The sequence below is a fragment of the Canis lupus genome, chromosome 15, assembly GCF_048164855.1.
Source record: "Canis lupus baileyi chromosome 15, mCanLup2.hap1, whole genome shotgun sequence".
In the NCBI taxonomy this organism is placed as follows: domain Eukaryota; kingdom Metazoa; phylum Chordata; class Mammalia; order Carnivora; family Canidae; genus Canis; species Canis lupus.
The window spans coordinates 25,095,032-25,111,413 of record NC_132852.1 but is presented as its reverse complement, the minus strand read 5'-3'; the positions used below and the strand labels follow the sequence as shown (position 1 = coordinate 25,111,413).

The 16,382-nt window shown below is 37.4% G+C and overlaps 1 protein-coding gene across 11 annotated transcripts in view; it reads right to left on the bottom strand.

Annotated features, from left to right (window-relative positions):
- Positions 1 to 16,382, bottom strand: part of DLC1 (DLC1 Rho GTPase activating protein) — a 493,356-nt gene that overhangs the window by 123,327 nt on the left and 353,647 nt on the right. The window contains exon 6 of one of the 11 annotated variants that reach the window (XM_072776242.1): positions 4,825 to 15,457. The exons of the other annotated variants lie outside the window; for them this stretch is intronic. Within the exon in view, the coding sequence (XP_072632343.1) occupies positions 15,426 to 15,457 (32 nt within the window). The 3' untranslated portion in view covers positions 4,825 to 15,425. Of the gene's footprint in view, positions 1 to 4,824; positions 15,458 to 16,382 lie in introns of those variants that run through there. 11 annotated transcript variants of the gene reach the window in all.

Sequence of the window (16,382 nt, the reverse complement as noted above, 5' to 3'; positions counted from 1 at the left end):
TGCGACATCTCTAAGGAGTCTTTAAGGGCTAGCCATGAAAAAATTGTAAGAAAAATGCTGTATACTAAAATGTGCATGACAGGGTGAATGGAATGTAGGATATAAGAAATGTGAGGAAGATGGAAAAGCAGTGGTCAAGATCATGGAGACATTCAGTGCCAAGCAGAAGCATTTGAATTTTATTTTAAAAACAGTGGAGGAAGGTCTGTGAGCAGAAAAATGAAGTGACTAGAGCTGGGGTATTAGTAGAGGCTGCAACGATTTGAGGTGTATGCTAGAAAAAGCCTAAGCGAAAACAATCATGATGGACCATTAAGGGTGATTCTGGTGGCAGAAAGAAAAAAGAAAAGAGAAGTGGGCTCACACCAGACACTGAAGCTTCCAGCACCTTGATCTTGGGCTTTTGAGCTTCCAGAACCAGGAGAATAAATGTTTGTTGTTTAAATTAAATAAAACAAAACAAGAAGTTACTTAGAGCCAGATGAACACAAGAAATACTCATTTACTCTTCCAAGGAAGCTAAAATTCTTTGGGGAAATTAAATTTGTTTGCTCTATAAAGCAACCATGAAGCCTTTATAAAAATAGTGAATCTTCTACAAAAACAGTAAATATCTTGGTTTTTTGAGATGTGTATACTAAACCAGAGCCTATTTCCTAGAGGATCTCATTGTCTACAAGCTGACTTCAGTCCTATTGATCAAACAGCTCTTCCATGAAATAAATGGCCACTAAATCTCATTAATTTTTTGCTTCTCTGCTGCTGTTAGGAGCACATCAAATTCTTTGCAAAGTGAGAACAAATGGTGCAGACTCATCTGTTCATTAAGGACTCGAGAGTCTAAGTAGCATTTGAGAGCTACAAATGCCAGTAACATTAATTTCAGAAGAATATCTGTGATTGCTCATGGAGAAGGGCAGGCTTAGACAGGTTTTGACATGTGTATCCCTGTCTGGCAAAACTTGGACATGGGATGGGGAGCTTTAAGTGGTAGTCAAAGGTGAATTCTATTCTGGGAAGGTTCTGATTTGTTTTTCCTGCACTGCCCACTTCCTTACTCAAGGAGCTACTTCCTCCTAAACAATATTTCCTCAGTTCCCCAGTATTAGCTCAGGATGGGGTGTAAAGGTGAGATATGACAGTAGCTATAGGAGTGACTGCTTATACATTTTCTCTCTTCCTACTACCTCTACCATTGCTATTCCTCCCATGGTCAATGGCCAACTTGCTTACCTCAACACGGTATTATACATTTGGTAAGTTAACCACCAAGGACAAAACAAAAAAACTGAAAGTTGGAAGCTTCTTAAGGAGTTTTGTAGGTAATTACAGTAGACGGGCTCCTGGATTGGGAGCCCCGTCATTCTTTTCTTTGTTAGGTTTTCAATGAGTTTTCCTATTTATATCAGGAAATGAAAGGCCAATCTGAAGCATTCTTGGAGAGTTCAGCCTCTTAATCTCAAGAAATTAAAGTCTGTTGCATGGGTTGCATAGGGCGGAAGTGTCTGCGGAAGTATCTGTTTCTTTTACACCTCTGTGTGATTTTAAATAGAAAGCTGATATTCTTATGTGAAGTTGGGAGTTTTGCCTTTAAGAATATCATACTTCTTTTGCAAAGTGGCTCTTGACTAAGAGCAAGTTTCCCCTGGATTGTTGAAGGAGCCCTAAGACGCTTTCAAAGGCTTCCTTCTCCAGGCACTCCAACCAATGTCATCATCACATTTACATTTGAAGATTTCCCAGACATGGTAAGTCAAGAGGTTTGTCCAACAGAGTTCAGGAAGGAATGTGAACAATCTGGCTGTCACCTACAAGTAGAGAGGGCAAACATTTCATTCACTCCCTTCCCCCTATACAGGTATTTCTGACCTCACCAGTGGTAGAAAGGGAGCTAGAACTCTAAATTAATGTATAGCACCTAGAAGGTGAGGTTTCCATGTCCAATAGTACATTTTTGGCCAAAACCCAAACCAAACCAAACCAAAACAATGGAGATTTTCTTTTTTTTTCCTATAGTTGGAAAATTGTTATTTTTCCAAAAATTGATTAATCAATTTGAATGTGACACTCTTGATTGGTATTAATTTCAATTTATATTTTTAGTTTTCTCTAGAACATTAAAGATATTTTCACATATGCTTTCATATTCTGATAGAGACAGAAATTAGTGCTTCTTACATGACAGTGAATAGCATACACATTTATATAGTTTTATTTGACATTCATAAATTCCAAGAGACTGACTAAAATTGACTCAGAGAGTAGCTAATCTTTCCCACAGTTGACTGCATAGTCCGGTTGCATGGTCAAGCTCAGAACTTAAATTCTGGAAGTATGACCTTTGCTTCCCAAGCCTCTAGTCTGTCCTTTGGGGAAGATGCTAATGGCATCTCTTGGAAGTCACAAAAATATGGCAATATAGGACCTAGATTTTCTAGGAAAGTCTATATATACAATATGCTTTATTATCAGACATGGGACCTGTCTCATTTCAGAGGGTATTTTTCTCTCTGTGGATGGAAGCTATTTGATTTTCTGCCACTACTATAACTTTGAGTCTCTCTTGACTCTGGAGCCTTGGGAACCCTGGAAAATGCTTGGGCTTTGATCTGAGGAAGGATCCTGGTCTACTTTAGTAGATTGTTCTGGGTATAGACTTGATTACTTCTAAGCCTCTTTCAAGGAGTTTGAATCAGTCCTGGGTATAAGACTAAACTAGGACTCTGTGGATTAATACTGTGAGGTGGTCATTTCCATTATAAATGTGGCAAAAAACTGGGCACGAATGAAATAGTTCATTACTACTCTGTAGAGTCAAGGGGGGATGGGGACAGGACTGCCAACTGCACTTAATCTGTATTGTCTGCTTGCTTTAGCAAAAATATTAATAAAAACAATTCATCCTACTTCTACATAGAGCCTCACACAGTGACCAGTCAACAAGACCTGTAACACCATGTCATTATTGCTACCTTTCTCCTACTCAGATACCAGCAGGTCACATCTTTTCTTATGCCCCTTCCCCCTTGTATTTAGGCGCCAGTCCATATCATCTCAGAGATCACGCAGCAGAAACCTTCAGGCCAGACAGCCCAGGAATAGGAATCTTAGTGGATTTCCTAGATGATGAAGAAAAAGCTGGGAGAAGCGTGGATTACCTAAAGTCACACAGTAAGTTAACTGCATTGTAGTGTGTACTATTCTTGAGAGTATATGTATCACTGTTAGATAAAAACTTAAGATACAGCATGTGTGGTTGTACTGCATTCCCCAACATCAGTGCATACTGTCAGGGTAAAAGACCTAGGTGTTGCAAGACATGATAAAAGTTCAAGTTTTTCGGGTGTTTCATATCTTGTAATTATAACTATGGCTAATTTATCATGACATAGGCAGCTGTTTTACTTCTCATCTCATATTCAGATATCACTTGGAAATGTGGATAAATTGTAAAATAAAATTACGTGCACAACTGCTTTGATAGTTTTTCTATTTCATTTAGTGAACTTTGGCCTGAATATTTTGGCATTTATGTAGCTGGTGTTTAGGCTGAACTTAGTCTTAAGTGTGACAAAATACTTTACTAAATGTCTCCACCCTTTTCCCTTCCTGTTTTTTCTTTATTAGTAAATGAGATAACTGTAATATTTCACAGAGCTGATTACAACAGGTTATGTATATCATGGTACTTTGTAAACTCTAATTGTGTATACAAACATGAATCATTATTGTTACAACACTGAAATGGCCACGGTAACTTACTAAGTTCTTGTTCTAGTATTACTATTAGTTTTTTTTTTCCTCTTTGATTTTGTATGGCAAGAGGAGGATTCTGAAATAGACTTTATTTCCTCTATTGTGACTCATGATTCCTTTTTAAGGAGTCTCCTATTCAAATAAACAGGAAATGCACAATTCCCAGAAAGCATTTAGATAAAATTAAAAAGAGAGATATTATGTACTTGATAAAGGATTTGTATATAGAATACATGAAGGACTCAAATTCAATAATAAAAAGACAACCCAATTAAAAAATAAGCAAATGATCTGGACACTTTTTCAGGGAAGACATATAAATAGCCAATAAGCACAGATAAGATGCTCAACAGCATTAGTCATGCATATAGAATGGGAAATACAAATCAAAACCACAAAAGGATACCACTCAGTACCCACTAGGATGGCTATATATATATAAAAAAAAAAAGACAGACAGTAACAAGCATTGGTGAGGATGGTGAGGATGTGAAGGAATTGGAACTCTCATCACATTGCTGGCAAGAATGAAAAATGATGGTGTTGCTTTGGAAAACAGCTTGGCAGTTCCTTAAAAGATTAAACAGAGCTACTGTACATATGACCCAGCAATTCCACCCCTTAGTATATACTCAACAGAAATGAAAAGTTATGTACACACAACAACTTGTACATGAATATTCATAGCAGCATTAATAATAATAGCCAAAAAGGAGAAACAACCCAAACGTCCATCAACAGATGAATTAGTAAATCAAATGTGGGGTGTGTGTGTGTGTGTGTGTGTGTATATATATATATATATATATATATATATATATATATATAATTGAATATTGTTTGGCAATAAAAAGAAATAAAGTACTGACACATGCTATGACACTATGAACTTTGAAAACATAATATTAAGTGAAAGAAACCAGTCATAAAGGACCACATACTGGATAGTTTTATTTATAAGAAATATTCAAAATGGGCAAATCCATAGAAGCTGAAAATAGATTAGTGGTTGCCAAGGAGTGGAGGTGAGGGAAATTTGGGGGGAAAAGGAAAATGGGTGCAGTTAGTTTTTCTTTCTCTTTCTTTCTTTCTTTCTTTCTTTCTTTCTTTCTTTCTTTCTTTCTTTCTTCCTTCCTTCCTTCCTTCCTTCCTTCCTTCCTTCCTTCCTTCCTCCCTCCCTCCCTCCTTTCTTTTTTCTTTCTTCTTTCTTTCTTTCTTTCTTTCTTTCTTTCTTTCTTTCTTTCTTTCTTTCTTTTCTTTCTTTCTTTCTTTCTTTCTTTTTCTTTCTTTTTCTTTTTCTCCTTCTCTCTTTTCCCTCAGTTTTATTTAGGAATAATTGACTCATAACATTGCACATGTTTAAGGTGTACAGTGTGTTGATGTCATAACAAGGTTTCTTTTGGTAATGATAAAATGTTCTAAAATTTCACAACTTTGAATACATAAAAAGTATTAAATTGTACACTTTAAATGGGTGAATTATATATGTGTATCTTGAAAGAATGAGAGAATGAGAGAGAAAAGGCAAGAGAATGAGAGATAATTCTTTTTCCTGGATTCTAAAGTTTACATGACATTTCCTTAAAGGAAAACGGTTAATTTCACAAGATGCATGAGTTAAGAGGCTGTCCATCTCCAGACTGGTAAAGAGAACTTGTCCCCTGAAAACTAATGATAAATACCGAAAGTGTTCATTTCACTCACTGCTGACCTGCACTTATTAGGAACGTTTATATCTTAGACCAGATGGATTAGTAAAATAAATTCGGTCCCATGTGGACCAAAGAACCTAATGGCCAAAAGCTTTGATGTTGTCAAACAACTAACCAAATAACACGTTGGATAAAAAGAAAACAGATGTACAGACACCACTGACGGGGGCTTTGATCTTTTCTGTGGTGGCTGCACGGTCATAAAGGACACTGGAAACTTTGTTGCTCTTCCTAATGAGCCCTCCTTGCTTTATTAGGTTCACTGATTTCATGCACACCAAACAGGCGGGAAACAGCACTGCTTTCTAAGAAAGGACTTTGATGTTTAACTAATACTAGCCAATAAACCATTTCTTGCACTCCCAGCCAGTAAATAGTGATTATAGGATATCTTCAAAAATATGATATTCAATCTTCGCTGGTGTGAACAGAGAGCATGCCAGAAAGGGTCACAGCCACGAGTGAAGGACACCTTAGAAATCCTAATTAGACTCCTGCAGCAATCTGCTTTTCTTAGTTTAAGAAAACTTAGTTTAGTGCATTTTTTTTTTTAAACTTAAAAGTCATCGTCTGTTTGTCTTAAGATACTGGGAATTTTAAAAGTAAACTGTAAAGCAAGATTTGGTTGCAAAGCAGCTAGGAGACCTGATGCCACTCCTTTTTTTGGTGTTAGCACTTGGAGAGCTGAGGGGAGATTGGCCGCCTAAATGGAGTGTATGTCAAGGTGGCTTCAATCCAGATACAGCACAGCATTTTCAGGATTACTTTTTGAAGGAATCCATGCCTAAGGGTATGGGCCCTTGCCACTTTGCTAGGCCCAAAGTGGGGCTAGCCTTTGCAGAACTTGTATACTTTACAAATCAGTGCCTGACCTTCAAGTCCTCTAAATTCTTGGTTTTATTGCTAAGTCCTCCCTGTCTTTTAAATACTGATAGGAAGATGAAAAAAATCAAGGGAGGGTTTTTATCCCTGTTAACTGATAGAGATGACTGCCATTTCATGTTTAATGCTTCCCATGTATCACCAAAGAGCGCTAGCCTGGGAGTCAATGGAATTTGGTCAGGATCCTGGATTCATCATTGACGACTGTATGTTTGGGCAAATTTCTCAACCTTCCTCCTTTTCTGTGACCTCATTTATTAAAGGAGATGATCTCTAAGATTTCTATTTCTGTATATTTTAAATATTAAAAATAAGGAATACAGATCAGTTATGACTTCCTAATTTATAAAAGGAATCTGTTTTTCTTGTAGAAAATTTAAAAAACAGAGATAAGCAAAGAGTTGGAAGTTTCTTTCAGTTTTATTGGCCCACAATTCTTTATAATCTAGTACACTTCCAGCCAAAGGTTGATAGCACAGGGAGATACAGCAGAAGTAACCTGGCCCAACCTCTTATTTAACAGATGAGGAGATGAGATAGGACTTGTCCAAGGTCACACAACATACTTTACTGACCACATCACTGTGCTCCAATTACTTTAAAATATCTTGTCCTATAATTGGTTGCAAATAAAATTTTTGAACTTCACCTTGAAAGCTCTCTACAGGAGGATGAATAATGAACTGTAATTTTTTTAAATATGTAGATATGCTGAGTTGTATTTTCTTTACAAAGGGAAACTTTGCAGATTTTTTTTTTTTAAATATAGATTTCTAGGGTCGACCCAGTGGCTCAGCGGTTTAGCACTGCCTTCAGTTCAGGGCGTGATCCTGGAGACCCGGGATCGAGTCCATGTCAGGCTCCCTGCATGGAGTCTGCATCTCCCTCTGCCTGTGTCTCTACCTCTCTTTCTCTCTCTCTGTGTCTCTCATGAATAAATAAATAAATAAATCTTTAAATATAGATTTCTATGTCCAACTGTTGGTGTCTGCAGAAAACAAATAACCCAAGAATCCCTGTAAATCTGGCCCATCCAATTTAACCCACTGTTTACTTTTGTTCACTTAGATTTCACAGTGGCCCTCCTTGGGTCCTTAGTTCTTTAGTCAGTGTGGTGGCAGCTATTCTCCTAAAAAAAGAGGTGGCCCCATTTCACTCAGCCGTTGATCTACAGCAGCCTTACTATGGGGTTAGAGACAAAATAGTATAATGAGAGGAAAGAGTGGGGGAATATAGATAGTCCTGGACCAGTCAATGCTGAGGCTGGGATGGGATTTCATTAGCCATACAACACAAAGTAAATATGTAGTCATTTTTATTTCTTTCCTATTCCAACCTGATGATTTAACTAGAGTCTTAGTGTGTGAGGAAAGCCATGGCTAAAAAGCTGCCCCCCACTACCCATATTTGTTTCAAGTGACATTAATGTTGCCTTGGCAATTTTAAGCGAGTTATGTCTACTTCATCATTTTTGGAGCTTTAAATGCAAGTACAACTTAGTTCATGCCTAAAATATCATATTGTATTAAACAAAATTCTTAGAAATAACTATTTATCTCATTACATTGTCTCCTTCGTGATAGGTAAAACTTTTTTTTTAATATAAAGAAAATAAAGATCTTTCATTTACTGGTTCTTTTTATTTGTTTGCTTTCTCAGAAGAAGCAACACTATTTTGGGAAAAATAATGGCATTATAAGCAAAACAAGGACTCCAGGATCACATCCTGGGCCAAAGGCAGGTGCTAAACTGGTGAGCCACCCAGAGATCCCCCTATATTTGTTTATAGTCCATGGCGATTTTTAGCCTCATTTCAGACAGATACTCTTATTTTTATCTGAGAGAAATTTCAGTACATTTAAATATAATTTATTTTTTCCTAATAGTTAATTTTTTTCTCAAATAACCAAGATATTTTAAAGACTGAATATCATTTGTAATACTTTATTTGGATCACAGAGTATATTCTATATGGGAAAATTGCATAGGACAAGAATGTACTCCATAGGAATTTCAAATAAAGGTCCTATAATCTCATACTCAATATGTACCTCATCATTTATCACATTGCTTCAGTTTCAATAAAATATTTAAGCACATTAATGAAAGTGGCATAATTTGGTCTGTCCTCTGGATATCTTGTCAATACAATGTTTTAATACTTGGATATGCCTGACTTATTCATTTTCATCCGGCTGTTTGGTATTAAATAAATAAAACCTTCATATACCATAAATCCTCAGAGTAAGAGTCTGGAATTGAGGATCTTGTTGCAGGGAGATGAATTCTATTGTTGACCATCTCTTGCTGAGGCTAACATGATAACACCGAATGCTTCAGAAGTTTCATGTACTCATAAGCTGTAATAAGTACTGTTTCCTTTCTTTATTATTTTTAGAATAATGGGGATATATTCAAGTCAGTGTAAAACCTTGGATCATGCTGTAGTTATTTTTCTTATTTTTTTAAAGATTTTATTTATTTATTCATGACAGACACAGAGAGAGGCAGAGACACAGGCAGAGGGAGAAGCAGGCTTCCAGTAGGGAGCCTGATGTGGGACTCCATCCGGGTCTCCCCGGGATCGGGATCCTGTCCTTAGCTGAAGGCAGATGCTCAACCACTGAGCCACTCAGGCATTCCTGTGGTTATTTTTCATATTTTCATTTTTTATTTGTCTTCAAAAAACAATGAGTGGTTAACTCTAAACTAGATACTGGTCCCTCATCCATCAACTGAAAACAAATGCAGGTTCCAGTAAAACATTTAGCTTGTAGCTGGGTAATGCAGGTCTATTTCAAGTCCACCTACCATTTGCATAAGCATCCAAGTCCAATTCTAATTAGCATCCTGAAATCAGACTTGTTACTTATATTTTAGCTACATTGTTAATTTAAGACAAACACACTTAGCTTATGAAGAAAAGTTCCATACACTTGGAAATCCAAAAACAGTATTAAAAATGAAGAGAATTTTTTCTTAGTGCTACCATCTTAGAGCAAAGGAGACTATCCAGGATAGTATCGGTTAAGTGGTACAACACCTTTGCTTGGTTTCTCCTCTAAAGATCTGCCTTAGGCTCCACTTAAAATAAAACAATGGTGCATGTCAGTGACATTTGTCAAATGAACACTGGTGAGTTGTATGGATTATTTTTTGAAGCCACACCAAACAAGATAAAGCACACGACTGCTGAAAAGTTGAATTTGGGCGGAGGTTGGGGTAGTGGGGGTTGCTTTGGCATGGAATCTTGGCTAAGAAACATTGGTCTTAAATCCAAAATCAAAGCAACTGATTTGTAAATAAAGTATTTGAAAAGAAGGCAAAACAGAAGATATTTTGAGCTCCTTAGTAAAGGTATAGACAGACAAGACTGAATACTGGGGCCTTGACAAGTCTTGTCTGTGAAGTCTTGTTCTTATTCTGCTTTCTTCAGAAAAGTAGAGAGAAGGGAAAGCTCATTTCCAGAGTGTAAGCTGAGTTCCAGCTACAGCAGCCAGTGGTTTATCTGAGTTGTCTCCTTTAAACACCATTATCATGCTATAAGTGAGATATTATTATGCCTATTTTTGAAATGAACAACAAAACTGACATTCAGGAAAGTTAAGTGCCTTGCCAAGTCACCCAGCTATTGAACTGCATAGACAGAATTTGAACTCAACTCTTATTTACTACAAACCCCATGCTCAATACTGGCCTACAGCAAGCTCCCTTTCAGGACTCATTTGTACTATATGAGTAGGACAATATGTAATTATTGTACATGTCCTACTAAAAGTGCCCATTACTATGATATATTAATTTCAACAGGTAAAGTTCACAAATTTATAGCAATAAAAAGAACCATTTTGAAAATGGTATAATTTGTATACTTTTAACATTTGCCGCATCATATCTGTCAGAAGTTTCCCCAAAGAAAAACCAGTAGTTTAAAGCATGTAAGTAAGTTGTATAGAAGCATATAATACATTTCATCAATAGCCAATTAATTTACAAAGGCTGTTATCTTCTTGTCATTTTACTGTGATAGAGTTGTACCCAATAATTTAATAATGGAAGCATGCTGAGTTTTCTTGCATTTTTATAGGGATGCCCACTTAATAATGCGGCAGTAAAAGGAACAGGTGTACTTTATCTTTCATTCCAATTTTACAGATGAAATGAAGTATCTAATGTCTTTTTGATTGTGGACTGCCATTCAACGGGGCAAGGATGATACTACCTTATTTACATTTGCAAAATGAGATAGGTTAAAGCTGGGTCTCAAGCAGTTCCTTTTTCCATGAGGGATATAGAAGAAAAATCGAGAGAGGACACATTGAATTCTCAAGATGTAAGGTTAAAAATTTTGCATATTCAGTATCTCTAATTTTTATCATTTTTCATATTCACAGAATGACAAATTTCTTTAGTGTATTGTTCTAAATCCACATATAAAAATAGCTATCCTGGGGCTAATTTGTGTCAATTTTCTTGTGTAGTAAAAATAGATAGATAAGATACTGAAGGACAGGTCCCCCTAAACTAAAATTTAAAAATAATTAATCCACAGGTTTAATCCACAGGATACCTAAAGGTTTTGTTTAGATGAAAGGTAAATTAAACCTGCTCCCAGAAATCACTTTCAAGGAGAACATTTCCTAAGAAATGGAGCCAGATGGCTCATCATCACCCACCAGGCCACAGTAATAAGTTAATTTGGACAAATTGCCACATACACCCTCAGCCTCACCGACCTTTAATTTCTAACAGCTTTAAAAGCATCCATTAAAGTAAAATAGAGAAGAAAGAACTATAAATAGCTGACAGTCTTCAGAAGGATTGTTTGAAGATTAGAACTTTTGGGGCTTATTATACAAAACCTTAATGGTAGGAGGAAGGAAGAAGCAGTAAAAGGTAAAGTGAAATTAAAAAAAAAAACTCATGCAATTAAGATTATTACCCATTTTCTAAATTAATGTGGAACCCATTTTTGAAATTCTGAATAATTTATTTGTAGTAAATCAAAAATATATTCTGTGAACACAAAACATTTGAAACTATGTAAAATATAAGAAAGAACTAAAAAAATGTCAAAGGCAGTATCTCCAGTAAAATGTTGCAAGATCAAGGCGTATCAAACTTTCTTTGAATGTACGTTCTTTAAATCTCATCCATTTTTTCCAACACTTACTGTTACAGATTATCTTGATTTTCTGTAAATTTCAAGGATTACATTTATTAGATCAATCCTTTATAACAATCTTAGTTTGAGTTGACTGACATCAGCGAATGGTCTTCTTGTTTAGTTATCCCAACTAATGGGAGATATGATTACAAGATTCTATCTCCTGCTCTTTGTAAAGTGATGTCAAAAACAGAATTAAAACTTAAAATCTTGAACCCACGAATTAGCCTGTCAACCTTGTCATACAGTTGCTTTACTCATTTCCACAGGAAATTGCCTACAATCATGTCAACAGTGAACAAAAGAAAAATAGTAATTCGTTGGAGTATATCAAACCATAGATTCTTGGATCCCTTTAAAAAAAACTATTAAACTCTAACAGTCTTCCTGTTACAACTCTGAGACAAGTAAATCTTATTGTACTTGCTTTGGAGATGGATGGAACCAAAAGAATAAATTAGGGATACTTATAAATTGGGGGCAGTGCAATGATTATCCCTTTTTATTATGAGCTTCTTGAAATCAATGCCACTTGAGATCAGTATTATGAGATTATCTCTATCTAAAAGGATTTACATCTTACCCAGGTGAAATGCTAAGTGCTGTTAAAATAAAGCTATGGTAGATGTTTCTGGTTTCTAAGATTCAGAGGAAAAGAGGAGACATGGTTGTTTCCGAAATAATTTGATATTCCTCAAACAAGAAATAAAGTACAAATCATTGCACGTTTTCAGATTTAAATTTTCTCTCTTGAAATGAAGAGACTGATGTTTAGGAGACTACAAGGTCCCTTCCAGCCATAGTCTTTTATGATTATACAAAAATTATTCTTATATAGCAGTCCTTATATGGCTTCAAGAGTTCTGCTGATCAGGGATCAGCAACCACATACAATGATCCAGGGCTAGACTCACATCCATTACACAAGGAGAGAACAAAACTTTCCTCTGATCCAGCTCCCCAGCATTTCATTGGACTTCTGACCACATGGAGAAATGTTTGCTGTGTCTCCAGAGTGGAGTATATAAAGCTACATGTCTCTTCATAGGTTTTAATTGATTATTTTTAAATAGTATGAACCTAATACATCTATTGAAAGAATAAGTGAATAAATGAAGGAATAATAAACAGCAAAAACATATCATTCTGACATCCTTTAGCATAAGTTAATAAATATTGGGCATCTCTGTGCTCTTAAACATTTAGGTCTGTATTTATCTTCATTTTTACCCCACATCAAGTTCTGTGTGTATGTGTGTACGTGTGTGTATGTGTATAAATATACATGTTAACACAGGCATTCAAGTTGGTGGATAGATGTATGATTTTATATTTTTAAAGGAAATCTGAAAAAGAAATCTATATAGACTTTGTGATAATAGAAAGCTGAAATCTCTCAGCTCATTAAACTAATTTGATCACTCTTCCTCTCCCTATGTTATACTTGATACTTTGCTAACCCACACAAAACCATAAATTGGGGAAAGGTGCCCTCTTAGGAGACGCTGCCCCATAGGTTTGTGGCTTGGTGAGTATCAGCACCATTTAACAAATTAGAAAAAGGCTTCCCTTCTTCAGGTGGAACTGTCTCCCCCACCCAGGGCTCAGAGACCTGAGAACAAGCTGGACTTAAGTTCCTAGGTATCCTCTTGGCTTGGAGCCCGGAGTTGGGCATATCCTGCCCACTTAAGGCCCTGGGTTACACAGTTAGCAAAGGGAATCAGCCTAATTCCCAGGAAGCGCATAAAAGTCATTCCTCCCCAGTGATGTACGTGCACTTTGAGGTGTACTTTCAGGAGGGGCATGTACTTACTTTAGAATAATCAAAAGCTGAGCAAGGCATCAGCTGAGCCTCATGTGTGCATTGCACTTTGCTGAGTGGTAGGGGATGTATAATTACATGAAGAGAGGTCCCTGCCTTCAGAGCACAGTCTACTCAAAAAGTCAAAACAAAACCAGGCAATGTGGTGTGATCTGAAAATCAGTTTCTGAATATATAACCGCTTGGTTTTTCTTTCTTGCTTTATATAACAAGGAGGTCCGGCAGGAGGATTTTGGGTGTTATCTATCTGGAGTGATAGGCTTTATATCTCTAGTCTACAAGAGCAACTTGCAAATGTTTTATCTAGTGCTCACCGTGAAGAAACAACTATAAGAGTTATCTGCAACCAGCTGGGAGGCTTCCTAATATCACATCACATCACATCACATAGTATCAAATCAGTGGTGAAGACCGGGGTGAATGTTCCAGTCCTGGGATGCTGTGCAGGCACAGGCACAAAGATAGAGTTGCTATAGCTGTATGTGGAACAGGGGCAAATCCAAGACAGCCAAAGCCAGGTGTCGATGTTGGGTTATACAACCGGAACAGGCAGGACAAGACCAGACTGGGGTCCGTCACTCCATCTTCTCTGACTGACCACAGGTATGTAATTGCCAAATGGTTTGATATCATTTGGGGATACAAGTTGGATCTATAGCTGCGGAGCAGCCTTCTTCAGTGTGGAATGTTCAGGGACTGAATCCAGGATCCTGGCCAGCATTATACCACACGCTGAGCATCCAACAAAACGGCTGACCAGCTCAGACGCGCATTCACACTCGTGCATGGGCACAAACCTCAAGAGAGAACCAACCCTGATGTGTAATCTCAGGCCTGGGCCATGTTCTCCTACTTCAAAGGGGAATCCAATGAAGGCAAGTACTAGAAATGGGAAGTTTTCCAGTGTTAAAATATCAACTCCTGTAGAACTGTAACCCAGAGAGAAATGTTCTCCTCAAACAACAACACCATTTACAAAGTGGCTTGAAGTCAGTCAGAGAGAACGCAGAGTTTGGGAGGCAAGCCAAGGAGCTTGCATTTCTGCGATGCTTGTGTGGGTGCCAGTGATAAACATTAGTGCATCCCTTCGGCCCTCTGCCTCTGGAGAGCCATCTAAGGGGCCGTAGTGCCCCCTAAACATAAATAATCTTCATTTTCAAATGAACAGTAAATGCATGGGAACAAGATTAGGGAGACTTTTTTTTTTTTTTTCTCAGCCCTTTATGGAAACTTCCAAAGGAACAGACTTCAGCCTACTATGGAAGTTTTGCTTCAAGTGATGTCTCTGGAGACCAGTGCACCCTCTGTGCTGTTTACTAGACTGGACTTGCTCTTCTCCCATAGGATGTCCTCCTTTTAGACTTAGAGGCTTTAGAGCCAGTAAGAAGCTTAATCAGATTTGAAGGTACGGTTCAAAGGGACATAAAAATGACCATTATCTTTGTCATGCGATGGTCACATGGACTCATTCATTTACCTTTCCTTAAGATGTTTTCAATTTTGGTAGGGGAAAAGGATACAACAATCACTGGGTGAACTTGTTTGTGTGTTTTTTTAAAGGTACTTTGGATAACCAAGTTATTGATGACCATTATTTTTTTCAAACAATTTGAAAATTTGAAATTTGAAAATATCTTTAATTAATAATTTGAAATATCTTTGAAATTATCTTTGAAATTTGAAAATATCTTTAATTAATTTGAAAATATCTTTGTGCTGAATGGGGAAACCCGTAAATGTGTAAAATCTGAACCTTTCCTGGAACTATGTGTTACCAGCACAGATTGGGCTATTTGTGTGTGTCACACTGTCTCACGGTCAGCCGGGAAGTGCGGTTTGGCATGTGAAGCATTAAATTATAAATTGTTTTGGATAGTATTAGGCTCTTGTTTCTTTTTTATTTTTTTTTAAGATTTTATTTATTTATTCATGAGAGACACAGAGAGAGAGAGAGAGAGGCAGAGACATAGGCAGAGGGAGAAGCAGGCTTTCTCTGGGGAGTTTGATGCAGGACTCGATCCCAGGACCCTGGAATCATGACCAGAGCTGAAGGCAGACGCTCAATCACTGAGCCACCCAGGTGTCCTTAGGCTCTTGCTTCTAATGAGGCTGCAGAGGCTGAGAGAGAGAGAGAGAGAGAGAGAGAGAGAGAGAGAGAGTAGAAAAGGCCAAAGAAAAAGGGAAGTAAATGTATGAGAGAGGGAGGCACCTAGGGAGATTAAGGAGAAAAGATGCAGGGCTCTTCTCTGTTATTCTTGCACAGACTGGACGTTCAGTTGAGAGATATTATCCCTCCATAAGGGGGCTCTGAGAGGTCAAATTATGGATTTATATTATCCTTGTATGCACACTCTGAATTTCTCTTCGCCTGACACAAAAGCAGATGCTTACAAATTATCCAAAGAAGTGAGAAGTACTTTCAATTAAGAGTGCAGGAAAGGCCACTTAGGAGAATATTATTATGCAAATATTCACTGTAAACACTTTTGGTGTGAATGTGCAGAAGGCCATATCACAGAAAATACAAGTTTTCCTAGGCTAAAACTCTCGACCTGATTTGGCTCACGTTTTTCTCTTTCCTTGGTTTCTGGTTTCCAAGCTCATCACACCCTGTTGTATGTTTTCTTATTCTAGATCAGGATCAAATGCAAGACCATAAAAGGAAGAGATCTTGAAAATTAATATTTTGGTAGACATCTGTAGGAACGTAATAGAGAAAATGTAAAAGCTTTTCCCTTTCTATCTTTTTTCCCTTACCCCCAAGTCCTCTAAATGGCAAAATGACACTGTGAAGAGGGGCTTTCAGTCCTTTCAGCAGGGACAAAGGACGCCAGTTGAGAATCTCCCTTCTGCCACGACCCCCCAGTTGGTGCTGGATTCTTCCAAGGAGGTCCTGCTGAGCTGTTAGGAAGTCAGAGGTATTCGCACACTGCTCACTATCTTTCAGGGGCCAATTAGCTAGTTTGGAATATCCAGACCCTGGGTTCCTTTCATTTCTCTTTCAGCAGCTTGCCTTTTGGTCATTTGCTATGCTTCATTAAGA